General features: G+C 33.7%; 1 protein-coding gene across 1 annotated transcript; it reads left to right on the top strand.

Annotated features, from left to right (window-relative positions):
• The first annotated feature begins 2,075 nt into the window (after window positions 1-2,075).
• LOC135683295 (uncharacterized) lies at window positions 2,076-14,642 on the top strand. The gene is made up of 21 exons (XM_065198510.2): window positions 2,076-2,441; window positions 3,337-3,392; window positions 3,987-4,184; window positions 4,560-4,642; window positions 5,067-5,133; window positions 5,879-5,915; window positions 6,278-6,323; window positions 6,866-6,923; window positions 7,279-7,341; window positions 7,756-7,857; window positions 8,449-8,526; window positions 8,856-8,949; window positions 9,542-9,597; window positions 9,802-9,847; window positions 10,288-10,376; window positions 10,948-11,018; window positions 11,573-11,684; window positions 12,102-12,129; window positions 12,525-12,703; window positions 13,282-13,404; window positions 13,833-14,642. The coding sequence occupies exons 1-21, from the start codon at window positions 2,375-2,377 to the stop codon at window positions 13,932-13,934; spliced, it is 1,755 nt and encodes a 584-aa protein (XP_065054582.2). The 5' UTR covers window positions 2,076-2,374; the 3' UTR covers window positions 13,935-14,642.
• Window positions 14,643-16,157: the final 1,515 nt, after the last annotated feature.

Genomic DNA, 16,157 nt, shown 5'->3' with positions numbered 1-16,157 from the left:
CTCATCAATTTGGAAGTTATTCTCTTCTCTAAAATCTTTCTTTTTGTTGCATCGTTATCAGCGGATGGTATCCCTGAACCAACATGTTATTGGCAGAATGTCCAACTGAATCGGAATGTCTTGATACGTTAGTGTCTGAATGTTTGATTCAATTCCTTAATGTTAACTATGTTCAACTACCCGTAAATGTGTCCGAAAATGATTTTTCAATTGACAGCATGAGAAGATAAGCATTTAAAAGTTTGGCCAAAAGCGAATTTACCAGTGGCTGTGGATATTTCAGAATCTCGCGTGCTGCGTTTGCGAGTTCTATGTTTGGAACGACCACGAGCAGTTGTATCAGGGCGTTGATTTACATTGTCAAATTTGGAGCTTGAAAGGATGTTTCTTAAATTTAAGTCTCTTCTGAATGCCCCCTTCTAAAAGCCATCAATGTGTTAATATCTTTCGTTAATAGCATCATTGCAAGGGGGTAGTTTACCTTACATTTTGGCGAGGAATTATATTGCCCTTTCCAGAGCACCATTGACAATATTTCAGGGATTACCATTGTTGGTAAAAAAGTACTCATTTCTTTTGTCAAGACCATTCAAGTTTATGGTTCGAACGAAGCTTCAAAATATGACGAAGCTCAAAGAAAGGAACTAAGCTCATATTTTCATGAGTTGTTATATGTGAAGATGAGCTACTGATGTTATTTAATGACATTGTAACAGTTACAATTTATCTATCTTCTTGCCATCGTGGTGTTGAACATCGTGGTGTTGAACAAAGCTATCTATTTATTGCTGTTCATTCGATCTCTTGTTGATTTAGACCAAAAGAATAATGATGTTTCTACTGGTGCTCGATTTGGTTGGGTGCAATATCTGCTTCTTTCTACATGCTAATGAATTTAGTTTTTTGGCTTACTCTGCAGAAAATCTTTAATCGCAGCTAAACAAGCTAGAACTGTTCCGAATATCCATTAATATGGAGATAAAATACATCCAAAACTAAGAGAATGGTTGCCAAAAAAAACAATAAGTGTATGGCCTGTAATACTTGGAAATCTATTGATAAAGAGATTAAAAGATGCAATAAATACAATACATTGGTTTCAATTTTAATCTAGTGGTTCATACAGATACAGAGCTTACTTTGATATGATAAAACAACAATTTTAAGAAATTTTTCTTTACTCTGTTGTCCAAAAATAACAAGTGGGATGATTTTAACCCTAGGCTGTTGCTTTACTTTATGTATATCATTGCTTTAAAACCTTATGATTGCTTCATTAATTTCGATTCTTCAGGATTCTTACAGAGCTCTTTCCATTGTCAAAAGCACTATGTTGTACTTGACTATGTTGTACTTGTACATATTCATCTTTCAAAACAGTTTATAATTTGAGCATTAGTGGAATTTTCTACCTAGCAAGTGGAAAATATCCACCTTTGGAAAAAGCTACGTTTTGGTGCTCACAAACTTAATGAAACAAATGAAACAAAGTCAGACTAAGCGAAGATCTGAGTTCGACCGGAACTTATGTAGCCCGCTATGATTGGCTATTACAGGACCGACGCTACGATTTTGAAAGTGTGGAGGCCCATTTTCGAGAAGCTGCTAGGTTCGCTGTCACCCGGGAGCCCACCATGTTTTAAGTTGAAGAAATCTTTTACTTTGCTAAAAAGTGGGAGGGCCATGGTCCCCCTGGCCCCCTCCGGCAGCGTAGGCCCTGTGTTAAATTAATTTCATGGAGCTATTAAAATAGCCTTTGCAGTCAGGAACCGTATTCTGCTACATAAAATTTTTGATAATAATAACAATGCTTATACGGGAAGCTCTCATCACCGAAGTGTTTTTCAAAGAGGTCCTGTTAAAATTAAATTTTGGATTCTTCAATTTAGGATGAAATAGAAAATCAATCTTTGAAGAAGTGGCATTTTTCAATGATCCACCCCATTGCATCCAAGTCCACCGCATGTCACCCCTGTCCACCCCATGCCTACCACCTTTGCCCCCACTGCCTACCTCAGAAGAACATTTCTAGATGACAACTGATTGGCGCATGCGCATGGTTTTGGCGGGTTAAATTGAGGGACCCAGCAACAACAAAGAACAACAAATGGCCAAAATGGAGGCAGGTGCCTAATGAAATATTGACGATATCTCCTGAGATTTGAATGAGATTGCTTGAAGTGATATGTTTGTAAACAGCTGAATGTAATCAATCTGGCTATTTGGCAAATTGATTGTTGCGTGCAATTCAAAATTTTACAGATTCTGGCCTAAGCATCTGGTTTTGTTTGCACAGGCCGTTCAACCACCAGCAACAGAAGACCAGTTAGTTGTTTAGATATTTGCAGTTTTGGAAGAGTTCTGAAGAGGTATCATGCATCCTAGGAGACCCTCTAGCTCGCTGCAACGGAATTTGAACTACGATGACCCTGGAATCATGGGTATTCAATTTATTTATTTATTACACTTGTTTATTAATCTAAACTTAAGTCACACTTTGTAATGCGACTTCGAATCGTTTTGTCTAAATCAAACTTCTGTTTGAATGGGAATTTCATTCTTTTGTGTATTGCTCTTTTTTTCTGTCAAGCGATTTATCTGTTTTAGAAGTTTCTAGTGATATAGTGCTTGAGTAGCATCACACGAATGCAGCTATTAGTGTATATTAGAAGAAGGAGAGAAACATTTGTAGGAAAATGGACCCTTGTATTGATGTGCTTATCAGATATAAAACATAACTGATCTTTTCAATTATATGAACTAACAGAACCAAGCGTGAACAGATGCAATATCTATGTTATAGATGTAATGATCAGATAACAGTACAATTCATTTGCCAGAAAAAGACTTTTTTTGGATATACGCCAATTCGACTTACAGCATCATTTTGAGAAATTCTTCAAGTTCTTTTGTACAAATTTTTGACCTAAACTTCGGATTGAGAGCAATGATTTTAGTCTACTTGGAAGTTTTCATCATGGTTTTGCTCACAATATTGATTTGATCATGACATAAAGATAAAATTTTCAAAAGGGATTTGACTGTGATAGGCAACTAGAGGGGTAAAGTTTCACCTGGAATGATTTTTGTGGTCAAATCCCTTAAACATGTTTCAAATTTAATTTCTCTGTAAAATCTAAAATACAAGCACAAATAATATGAAAAATTATGGTGATAAAACCAAATCTGTGCTTAAAAAAGTTGTATAATTAGATTTGGAGAAATCTGTAAAGCGAAGCTGCGAGTCAAATTGATGTATCAATATTAAATTACATTTAAATCAGCAGTGAGCTGTTTTCTTTCGTTTGTTAAGCAGTGAAATCATTTTCTTTTCAGGGCAATCTCATCTAAATAGCTATGACATATCACCTTATCAGAGTACTCCAAGAAAGGTTAGTTTAAGAATGGTTAAATATCTAATTTCATGTTTCCTTACAACCTTTAATAATTATCATTTGATATGGGCAAATTTTCATCTTTTTTTGTTGATAGCTGTCAACCAATTTTAGTTTTTAGTTGAGCATTCTGTCTGACAGATGCATTCTTGACACCTTCATATCAAGATTTTTACTCAAAAAGAATCACTTGCTAAATGCTATGTGAATGCCTAAATGAAATTCATATTCAATATGTTTAACAATTTTATTATTTAAGCTAGCAATTTGGCATCAACTTTGTGTTTACGGTTCTGATAGACGACAGGGGGGGGGGGGGGGGTTCTCATCTCATTAGTTTACCTACTTTGAGAGCTCCTCCTTAAGAATTCTACTACATCTAGTTGCATTGTGTTATTGTTTTATTTTTCTATATTATTATTGTACTAGAATTTGAATAATAATAAATCAAATCAAATCAAACACCCTTTACTGCTATTCTAACTAAAATTTTCTTTGATCAGTGACTATATAACTAGTGTTATAGGTCTCTTCATTGACAGTATGCTATTTAAACAAGTGTATTAGCTGTTTCCTTCAATCATGTTACAGGATAACCCCAGTGTGAATGTGCACTATGGACCTGGTCAAGGTGTATTTGGGCAATCAAAACCCTATCTCTCAGCTATTTCCAGATCAACTAACCCTGTACCTACAAAATATTCTGGAACTGCAACAAATGGTGCTCACAGAAGCACAAGGTCACCAAGTCCTACCAAAACCTCTATTGCTGGGACTTCCCCATCAACGGTAATGTCATATTTGCTTGCATATATAGATCTGACTTGTTTTAGGCGAAACAGTAATATAAGCAGAATGCACCAACTAACTTACTAACCAACTAGCTAACCAACAAACTAGCAAACTAACTAACAAATTTATCTAAATATATTTATTGGTTACAGATATTTTAGTAAACTAAAGCTTTTCGTCTGACACTCTTCAGAGTTTAAAACGTCAGAACATGGATCGAAAACTCTACGCTAAGAAATATATATACCCATATATATATACAGAAATATATATACAGATATTTTAAAAAAAAAATTAGAGTCATTTTTCTAACACTGAATTTCAAAAGTTTAGTTTTTTACCCAAGTTTTTACTTATTTTTAATCATTTCAGTTTGTAGATATTGACAATTCGACTATTCAAAGACAAAGGAAGGAACTGCAACTTTTAGTAAATGAACTTAAAGACAGGGACAGGTGAGCATTGAAAAAATTTTGTATAATGCTGAATGTAGCAATTTTTGGCAAAAATTTCAGTATAGATCAAGTATGTTGATGAAAAATACAATAGAAGCTCTATTTAACCCCTCTTTTTTACATGAATTACATCTTTCTAATGTGCCCCTTCTCTATTGAGCCATCCAAAGAACCTCCAGAATTGGATTAGCCCCTGATTGCTTCATCAAGCTTAAAAAAGTATTGAGTTTCTCAGGTCAAGAAGTTACGCAAATAGCAGCGTATGTCATGATCTAATGTGTTGGTAACAATTATGACAATGTTGTAGATTTTATCATTTCCATAAGAAAGTGTTGAAAGAGCTTTCATGATGTAATTTTGACAATGTTTTTGAGATTCTATTACTTCTATAGGCAGTCTGTAATCTTTGCATTCATTTGAACAGGGAGCTGAATGAAATGGTGGATTCGCATCAAAAGCAACTTATTTCTTGGGAGACTGATAAAAAGAGGGTATGGAAATTGCTTTATTTATTTGTTTCCTGTTGTTGAAGTATTTTATGCATCTGTGATAGAGTCACTAAGCATTATTGAAAAATCTAGTTAGTATGATCCTTATTACTATTGTTAGGGTTTGTTTACATGGAGGCGAGTTTCCTTCTAGCTGAGTTTTCTGGCATGTATAGTAAATCTACAGTTTTCAATTGCAGTGAACCCTCCTTATGCTGAGGACTTTACTTTCCCCTTTTTTGAATGATGCCAAAGACATTTTACTATGTGTAAATTTGCAGAAATTTTCGCAAGTACATGTAAAAACAACCAGGCCAGTTTCTTAAGTATATATAAATGCCAACAGTTAATCTACCTGTCTTGTGAGAACCCTATAAACAGGCCCTTTAGAAACATCACAGATGCTTTTTCTTTTGAATTTTCTTTGTTGTTCTCTTAAAGATATTGTTTTTATAATTATGCATGCAATGGATGATATGCTTAGAAATTTCTAGAAATTATGATCTAATGATTTTGCAAGTATTATTTAATTGCTTTAGGTATTTTTGTAATAAAGATGTAATCATAACTATTATAAATACCAGTTGTTTTCCCATATACAGGGAGAACTTTGATGATAATTTTGGCTTGGGAGAATTAAAGTTACTTATCTTTGTGGACATTCTGCTGTCTGTATGGACTAACTGTGTGTGATAGTAACTGAATGGAGTTCACAAGATGATCTACTAATTATGTATTCTCTCTGCAGGTCTTAGTGCTGGAAAGACATGTGCCAAAACTAAGATGTAAGTGATTAATTGACATTACTTTTCCCCAGCCTTGATATTCTTGTAAAATTCAAAGTTGATAATATCATTTTTTAGTTTAAACAAGTGTGAATATTTTTGCTGATTCTATGATATAAGTCATTTGTGAAACAGTGCACAAACTTTTATCCCTAAAAAGAACACTTCAGGCTTCCTAGATATTTCACCTGCTTATACTGAACCTAAAAGCTTTCCTACTTTTTCTTCCTTGACAAAAGGAACCTTTTTCTAGTTTTATTTAGTGCATCTTTAAATATCATGAATTAAATATTTGTTTGGTATTTCACATTTGATAAGTATTTCTTCGACTTTTTAAAAATCAGACTATATTTATTTTTTAGCTGATCTAAAGAAAAGAACTGAGCAAGTTAGAATCTTAAAAGAGAGGTAAGTGCTCCTCAAGATAATATGTAATTTTTGTTTGATTTGGAGCCATGGCACTGGTTGAGATTACATAAGTTTGGAAATCTTAAGATACGTTGCTACTTCCCTAATTAATTTGACAGCCAGCCTGTAGCTAAATGCCCATTTTCAAATTTAAGCATTTTCAAAGCTTGATTTAATTAATGTGAATCTACAGATTGTTTTTGAATCTGATAGGTAATTGATAAAGTTATGTATAAAAATTGAAGTATTCAAACCAGGAGTATTATGTTTTTTTTATTAAATTTTGACTAGTGAGTATTTGAAATTGGTTCTGAAAATTGTTTGGAGAACTTTAAAACGTTGTGTAGACATATCTGCAAAAACATAACAGTTACACAAAAACATAACAGTTACACAGCAATTGATGTATGAAGCATAGTGTATTCAAACAAAAAGTCTTTTCGGTTCCTCTTGCTTTAAAGTTTGAGGCCACTACTATTTTAAAAGCATTTATGAAAGGCAAGCAATATTTTTACTTGATTTTGCCAAACTTGTTTTTACAGATTACGAATGACAGAACAGAGTGCCCAGATGAAAACAAAAGAACTAGAGACAACCCAGGTATTTCTTGCTTCATTGTTCAGGGCCAATAGCAATGGACGTTGGGGAGCAGAACATCCCTATCTGAACCAAAAGAATTTCTTAGCTGGAAAATGTCAGCCTTGCTATGAAAAAACTTTTTAATATTATCATTTCATTATGGATCACAGCTCAATTCACAATTTTACTCAGTTCCCTTTTTCTAATCGAAATAAGCAAAAGTACAGTCTGAGCATGCATGGGCGATTTACATGCACTGAAGTTTTAGCAACTACTTCTGCCATCATTGCCTTGATTGCTAGATTTCTTATCAATAATGAAGACTTTATACTTTGGTTTTTCTAATCAAGCTCTCATGATTTTGTTCTTTTTATAGATGCATCTGCAACAGGCATCAGATCAAGCAAACGTGTCGTCGCATCAAGTCGAAGAACTTAAAGTATGCATGTTATTGTTGCATGAATCCATGTCATGTAGAAGCAAAACATTTTGCACCAATATATTTACATCTTATTATCAAGTATTTTAAGGCCAAAACATTGTCAAACTGTGTGCTGCAAATGTACTTTTGCCATAATATTTACTTTTTTCAACGCTAACAACCGAGTATTTTTGAACATTTTTGCTAAAGATTTAGACGCCATATAATAGCTATGGCTAGGAGTTCATATAAATTTATTTGTCATGATAAAGTTTAAGTGAGTGCCTCATGGACTTTTTTACTGTTTTAGTGTAGCATTTCATAAAACTTAAGCGAAACAAGCGACTTACCTACTTTATTGCTTACTTCAATATTTATGAAATTAGGTTATTCATTCATATTCAATGCTAACTTTCCATCTAATCGAAACAGGATAGAAATGAAAACATGGCTAGATCCATTCAAGAGCTATCGACATCCTTAGGCCAACTGCAAGCGAAAGAACAAGAGCTGGCTACAACATTGAAGCTGAAGGTGAACACTTTGTACTTTAAAAGACAATTTAGTAGATAGTTTATTGACTATTTTAGACTTCTTTTGTAAGGTAAATATATTAAAACCCAAAAATTTTGCTCATTTCTCCATTATTTGATTTAGTTTTGCGCAAACGAAGTTTATCACTTATTGCAAAGTTTTAGTGAAATCTATCTTCTTAACAGCCTGACATTTTATCATCAACATCAACATAACGAGTAAACATAGAGTTCTCAAGTGTGACGTCACAAGGAAACTATTTTTAGAATTTTCGAATGTTGACCACATAACATGAAAGAACACCGTAAAATAAAGTTATGAACTGAGACCAAATTACAGAGGTTTGATGGGGCCAGAGCTTGTGCTTATCTGGTCATATCTCAGCCAATTCGTAATACCTTTAACTGATTTTGCAGATTTAGAGGTATTTCATGATGCTCTTTCAAGTTATGGGAAAAAATTTCAAAAATTATAAAAGTAGATTTTTGTGACGTCATCACTTAACAACTCTAATGAAGCTAACATTGTCGAGATAAGAATTTGTTATGTACATATTAAGTCTTGTCAATAAAAATCGATTTTTTGATATAGGAAAACGAATTAACAGATGTGAGTGCTAAAGTCGAGGACTTAGCGAAAAGAACGAAAAGTGTAAACAATTCGCTACAGGTTAGTATTTATTATTTGCCTGAACGTTTGTTGATGTAGGAGCCTTAAATTTCCCATGAAAACTTGGCACAAATAGTTATTCAGGAATCACCATTGTCTTATTGCATATGGGTATATTGGTGAAGACCTCTTCAGAATCAGAACCCTTATTACAAAGGCTCTTTAAAAAATTCCTTTTATATTTTTATGACATGGGACAGCTGGGCCTTATTTCTGTTCATGTTCAGTGTGTGAGTATTTCCCCAGTCAAATATCTGATATAATGTTAACCAGTTGTGTTCCATGAAAGGTCTCGCTTTGCTTCATTATAACCTGCCCCGTTTTTGCAGGAAAGTCGTAAAAACGAAACTCTGCTTAAATCTGAAAGGGACCAGTGGAGGGAACAGCATCAAGTTATTAAGCATGAAGTGGAGAAGTTACGAGGTTTGCGATCCATGTTTTTTCGTAGGTTAAAAATTGTACTATTATTGAGTCCAGAGACATAATGGTGTGGGTACTGTACAACTTATAGTTTGTTTTATGTAGAAATGTTGGTTAAAGTCAGGTCTTGTCACTCACTGGGTAAGGCAAACATGTCACAATCACAAACGAATCCCAGTATAGAACTTTTTATTTTTGCATTTATGTTTAGAATTAGCTAATAATATCAAGAGGTAAGAGATAGGAATAGAATCAATTGAAAAAGAATTTGATTGGACTAAAAATGTATAGGCATGTTTAAAACTGAGTGCAAAGGCTGTGTAAGATTCTTTCCATTTAAAGGACAAAAATAAGAGAGCCAAATTGATAATTTCCACGCGTGACTAAATTTAGGTTAGGTTGACATTGCTTTAAATTCAGAAAATATTCTCCCAATTTTGTTTAAAGCAATTGTGTAGCCTTAGCTGCTAAAAATAGAATGTAAGTGAGGATAATGGTTTATATAAGAGGACAATAATTATGTAAAAGGAAAATAAATCTTCTTCTTTCTATTTCAAACGTGTTTGATAAATTGAATTTACTCTCTTCAATATAGCGGATCTCAACAACCATTACAACAATGAGGATGAATATCAGAATGAATTGGCTCATGTAGGTTCCTCTTTTTGTACATCTTAATTTTCAATTTTGATTCAAGTGTATTCTGACTAAGGATTTGTCGTTATCAAGTTCATTAGGTTTACAGCCTTTAGAATTTGTTGACAATATCTTTTAATTAGAGATCTGCCGTTTTTAGGTTTTTAGATTAACCGCCTTTAGTACTTGTGAACAATATCAGTTACTCATTTTTGTTAGGTCAAGCAAGAATTGCTTGCTACGCAAAAAGAGCTGTTTCTTGCTGGTATGTATTTCAGCCTACTTCAGCGTTTTATTGTCTTTGATGTATATATTTCTTATTCATATTTAGTTATCTTCAACTATCTTTGAGTCCACCTTTTCAACATTTTGTACACTTGTAGAGGAAGTTCTCTTTTTCTTGTTGACCATCCAAGCATATTACACTGAACTGAATACCATACATCCATACATTTCTCTGGTTTTCTATAAAATATATATACTTCCTTTACACAGCAAAAAGCACATTTAAAATATGCACTGTACTGCATTGGCTTGGATGTTTTTCTTTAATTGTTTTTGAAAATACATAGAACAGAGATCTCACTGTACAATCTTCTTTTTTTACTTAAATTGATTCCAATCAATGAATCTGCTATCCCTGATTTCTTTTGGTTGTTTAAAACAAACTCACATACCAAGCAACATTTTCTGTTCATTTGTTAGGTGAAAGAGAGAAAAGGAAAGACCAACTTGTTGAACTCAGTAAATCAAAACAAGAAAGAACAGAGACAGAGTTACAACACTTAAGAAAAGTAAGAGTTAGAAACATACTAAAGTTAGAGAATATGGGATATTTTATTTATTGTCCAGAAGCTTTTGTAATGGGTTGCTGCCTGTAAGGAGAACTGGGGGATAAATAAGACAAGCAGTTTGGCAATCGGTTTAGCCCGTCGACGTACCGTTTACATTTTCATGATAGCTTGTCTTTGCAATTTCCCATATTTGCGAAAGCAACTAAAATCAGTGTTTCGTTCATCACGTTTCCATGTCCTTATCCAGCTGTGTACCTTCGACTAATGTTTCAACTACTCGCAACGTTTTCATGCTCAAGGTATAAACAACACTTCGCATGCAAGGCATGGGTACGGCTTGGATTTTCAATTAAACTTTAGGTTTTATACTTCAGGTAGCCCGGGTTTTCATTATGCTTTGACCCGAAAGATTTTTGTGTAAAGTCTTTTTTATGAGTGCTATGCACCTTTTAAGTTGTTTTTTTGAGTTCGGTATGGTTTGAGTATTTTAGGCTTTTGTTCTAACGTTAACCTGGCATGTCATAACTAGTGAATTTACAGAAGTTCAATAGAGATCTGACTTTCTTATCAGGTTTTTGAACGCCAGCAGCGAGAGCTGATGATGCTACAACAACAAGTCCAGGAACAGGACATCACTGACAGGTTACTGCACGAATCTTATGTGTTTTTAAAGCTTTAAAGCTAAACCTCTTTTGTATTGGTTTTGTTGTGTTTTGTAGGGATCTTTGCAGGAAAATAGCCTCATTCAATTTTAAGATGAGTGCTTGTGTAACAATGCACGTTTAAAAGATAATGAATGAGTGAATGATTAATTTTCTTTATTGACTAATTTATCAAATAAGCGAATCGATGAAGCAATGAAAGAATAAATGAATGGATGGAAAGAAAAACAAGGAAATAAAAAAGAGATAGCTGGAAGTAAAGAAAACTAAACAGGGGGAAAGAAGATAATCAGTAAATGAAATAATCACAGATTTGCATTCGGAAACATAGGGACATTTATAATGTTGTCTTTTCCTTGCCATGTCATGAAATAGCTCAGAATTGAGTTTATAGAAGTATGATACATTTAATATACATTTATTCTTATGTTAACTATGCTTCGGAGGAAATTATAATTATAATATAATTCTCTTGTTTTCTTGGTGATTTCCTTGATGGTTGAGCTTATAACATTGCTATGTCTCTTTTAATAGGTTAAGCGATCTGAACACGGAGGACGATCTCTCTGATATCAGTTCTGCTTACAAACCGAAATCAAAACAACCTGATGATTTCCTTGCTGATCTGGATCATTTTAGTTATCAGGTATATACACCACGTTTGTGATTGGTTAAAATTAAGTATTAGAGCGCTTTGATTCGTTAGTAAACGAACAATAGACGTGCAAGATGGTTGCTGAAAATAGGGTACATCTTTGGAACAACAAGAAATAGTTCTATTGGTTTGCCTGCGTTATCAAAGTGGCCCGAAGATGGACTGTCTCACTCTTGATGTGTCATTCGCGCATTTCAATAAATTAATGTCTGTGTACTTTCTGCTCGGCCGTATTTCATTGGGAATTTTTGCCATTCCCATACATTAAGCAACTAAATTGCATTGAATAAGTGCAAGAGATAAGAGCTTATAACTGTTCAATAAGAAATTTTTTTACACGATAACAAATATTACTTAGCTTTTTGTAATTCAATGTGATTTTACTGATAATGTGAACTTATTTTACAGGAAACTGGCAAGAATATTGATTATACAGGTATGATAATCGAAAGAAGTAAATCATTTTTTTTATTGTTTAAAACAAAATAGTTAAAAGTGTGATGTCATCAACTTTCTAGTGTGATGTCATCATCTTCATTTCATGGCAACATATTCTTGTAGTCGATAGAAAACTGACATCTAACATCTAGCATCTAGCTAGCATCTCCTCGTCTTTTAATTTCGATAGTCACGATTGTCGTCCTGCATTGAAATTATTTGCTTCACAGAATTATCAAACTATTCTTAGAAAATTGATACTTTTCACTTAACTTACTGTTTAAATTTTAATAACCTGTGGTTGAAGACATAAATTGACTTTAGCTTTAATTTGCTTTTGGTAAAAGATCAATTATTGCTTTACCGCGAGTGGCTCTTTCCAATCCGTTTTAGACAATTATTTGAACAAAGACCGTATACCTCATGGTACCAGTCTACCAGTGCCTAACATATCACGGTCTATGAATGGGAAAGCAAACTCAAACAGCTTTAAAGGAAGTACTTCATTAGATGGTAATAATTTAACCAAATCTCCATCTGGAAGCTACTTGGATTCCGGAGATACAACTAAGGTACCCTATAATCTTTATATTTTTGTCTAATGCGTCTGGCCCAAATGTTTTTCTCCCTCACTCATTTTTATGTTTCGATTCTACTTATAACTGATTGTTCCTTTCCAACCGGAAGCCATGGTCGCATAAGACGTACTGTTGAAAGTCACCGCTAGCACTATTTTGTTACAAACCAAACGCACCATCAAATTACATTATTTTTTCTCATTTTGACCCTCCATCTAGCGTTAGATCCTATGCATTATGTTTTATTTGTGATTTTTCGTATGTCAGAAAACACCATAAGAATCCATCTAATGACTATGTACAGTAAATGGTTTTGACGAAATTGGTAAATGTCCGTAAAATAACAGAAAGTAGCATTTCCTCCAACCTCCACCAAATAATTGACAACCGAACCAATGTTTTTTATTCTTTCTCAATCTAACTAATTTTTTTATATGAAACTGTTCAGCTACAAACGTTTGTTTATATATCCGATCAGTATCTATAACAATCCTTAGATTGTCCTCAAACAGAGTTTTTTGCCGTTTTAGTCGAAGGAATTCTCAAAGACTGACAAGAACTTCGTATTCTAGGCAGTTAAGAATGACTCAGCTACTGAAAAGCTTCAAAGACTGCTGGAAGAATCACGGCAAATGGTGAACAGCCTTGAGGCGCAGTCTCCCATTTCATCCATTCAGTCAACTCCTGAAAGACAGGTACTTCAAATCATGGCCATAAGAAGTGGTTTTATTGTGCCCTTGAGCAACATTTCTTGACTAAATTGTGCCTCTCAAGGTTAGGCAATGGAAACATGCAGTATCAAAGCCTTGACAGCATGGCCCAGAAGCCTTTCTTATTACTATCTGTCAATGTGCCATGTGCCACAGTATTATGATCTGTCTGTGTGCCTTCAGGCTTTGCTTGTCGGGCTATATCCCTTATCTCAAGTTGATGCCACCATTTTACTGTATTCAAATGAATGCATAGCAGAAAATTTAGATAAAAGTCATACCAAATTTTAGCATCTGTAATCATTTTTTGAACAAATATTCTTTCATATTGATTTAATGATAATTGATTCAATGTGAATGATTTATGCAATTTGCAATTGCTAGCAATTGAACTTGAACTTTCTTTAATGCAGGACATTAGAAATCGGGGCACAGAGAAAAGTTTCTCGACACCCGGTGATGAGAGATGTCGCTCCCCTCCCTTGCTTAGACACCTAGACAACATGGAGCTGTAGCTGCAAAACGACCATATTAGTAGAAAGTATTATAAAGCCTATCGTATATCTTTTTGTACGTAAATAAAAAGAGTGTGAAAGAGCTGCTACTAATGTTCTGGAAATCACCTGTTTAAGGGTTTTTATATATACTATTGTATGTATCTTATACGAGGCTACATACAGAGTACCAAAATCCTATACGACTTGAGTAGTTCGATTCTGCATAATTCTGGTATATTCTGATTCTTTTAATTCAAGAAAGTTTCAATAAACTCAACAATGGAATTTCAAATGGTTAAAGATAATCTCACATGCTCGCTAACTAAACTCCTTTCACTACGTCAGTCTTGTGTGTATTTTTGTTTTGTCACACCCTAGATGAAAATATCGTTTATAACAATGTTTTGCTGGTTTTACTATAATTTGTACTGATTGCAAATGTATTCATCGTTCGTAAGTATTTTGAAGTGTTAGCATCTTAGAGTTGACCTTAATACTCCTGATTCGTTACTACGAATTGTTCGTTGTACTTATACTATCAAAATTTGGACAAAACTTGCTCAAAGCCGAGCTGCGATTCCCGAAGAAGCGGCAAGACGTAATTTGCTTGCACATGTGTATGTTACCTGATTTTTAAAAGCTGGTTCGATGCATCACACAATTGTCTTAAAAAGCACTCATACCCAGAAAAATTGAAATGACAATGCACAAAGTTTATCTAAAGTTATTGAAACAAAAACTGCTGCTTTATATGTTTTATGTTTTTGGAGTTAAAGCTTTCACCCTTTTAATTGTTAAGGCAAGAAACTGGAGGGCAATCTCAGCTGCATACCCCTAGATTCACCTACTGTATAAGAGGGACCAAACTTGACCTCGTAACAGAATACACTACCTTTTTGCCATTATTTGTTTTTGGTTTGATCAGAAGAGAACAGTTAATTATCTTGAATCAACTGAAAACTCAACTAAAAGCTACTGAAATACGTTATAAAAGTTTCCTACAAATTTGTGAGTATTGCTGTTTCCTCATATTAATTAGTATTGATTTGTTATATCATATTTTGAAGATGAAGATTTAGATGTGATTTTTACGTAAATTTTTAACATATTTGGAAATAGTCTGATTAGAAAATCGATGTCTGTGATATAAAATTAAAATTCTTAAAGCTATTTTATATGAATTTATATGTATACAACAGTGGCTTATTTCTGCATCGTTTATTTCGTAATCTCAAGCTTTTTTTATTGAATTGATATCACTTTGGTTTTTGAGCAGTATTTTAAGACATTGCTTTGGTTGTATCTTGAAATTATCATGGATTTTCATCGATCGGTCTACTTCCTATCCTTGGTTCCATGAAGAAGTATGTAACTAACTACCTGGTTGTAATAGTATTTGTGAACCAGAGTCTTTTTTCTGCGCTACATTTAAAAGAGGGCTAATTTTCTAACCTTCGACTAATTGCAGCATATTATCACTTGACAGCTGATTTTATTCTATGTTTTATAACAATGCTGCAGAAGGCACGAAGAAACAACGCTGCTTTTTGATTTCTTACAGGATTGCAACCCACCACCTGTAAGTGCTAAAGGAGCATGATTTTATAATTCCACCAAAGGGACTGATTTTGGGATTTATATTTGTATTTATATTTTTCAGTGCTTTTAACCATCGTCCAAAAATATTCATACCATCGAATATTGTAGCCTTCTTTTCTGCTCATTTTGCAATTTTTAACCTGGATGTTCACAGCTGTAGACTTTTTAGCACGCAGAAATGAGACCATAGCTAAATGTTTATGTTATGTTTCATATTCACTTTTCTTTGTTCATATGTAATCGTTTACACCTTAAACGGTCCTTTTTTAAAAGAAAAATTTTGTAAGAACACGAGCTTCAAAACTGGTCGAGAGAAAAGAGCAATATAAGAACATGCTGAGGCCGCGGTACAGTAAAATGTTATTTTGAACAAAGTTGTGTGAAACCTTTTTACAAAATGTTAAATCGCAAAAGCGAGGAGTTTTGTCATCTATGGTGTATTTTCGGTGTATTTTCATATAAACGATAGTTCATTTTCTGCTTACACCCTAATAATTTTAGAACAATTTAAAAACAATTTATCTAAAAAGGGCTAATCTGCAATCCTTTATGCAATATCAAACAATTGCCTTCTTTGCAGAACAAGGACAATAACATATCTTTGAACAATGTTTTTCGTTAAGAAAAAGCAGCAACACACAT

The sequence above is a fragment of the Rhopilema esculentum genome, chromosome 7 (genome assembly GCF_057945365.1).
Source record: "Rhopilema esculentum isolate cy_ngs chromosome 7, ASM5794536v1, whole genome shotgun sequence".
NCBI lineage: Eukaryota > Metazoa > Cnidaria > Scyphozoa > Rhizostomeae > Rhizostomatidae > Rhopilema > Rhopilema esculentum.
Note: the sequence above shows the minus strand (reverse complement) of the source record. Positions and strands in the feature narration are given on the sequence as shown.

What these genes read in the sequence shown, in the direction of transcription:
- LOC135683295 (XM_065198510.2), top strand. Translation starts at nt 2,375, where the DNA reads ATGCATCCTAGGAGACCCTCTAGCTCGCTGCAACGGAATTTGAACTAC. An exon ending in ATCAGAGTACTCCAAGAAAG is followed by an intron (nt 3,393 to 3,986) that starts GTTAGTTTAAGA and finishes ATCATGTTACAG; the next exon opens with GATAACCCCAGTGTGAATGT. An exon ending in CTGGGACTTCCCCATCAACG is followed by an intron (nt 4,185 to 4,559) that starts GTAATGTCATAT and finishes TAATCATTTCAG; the next exon opens with TTTGTAGATATTGACAATTC.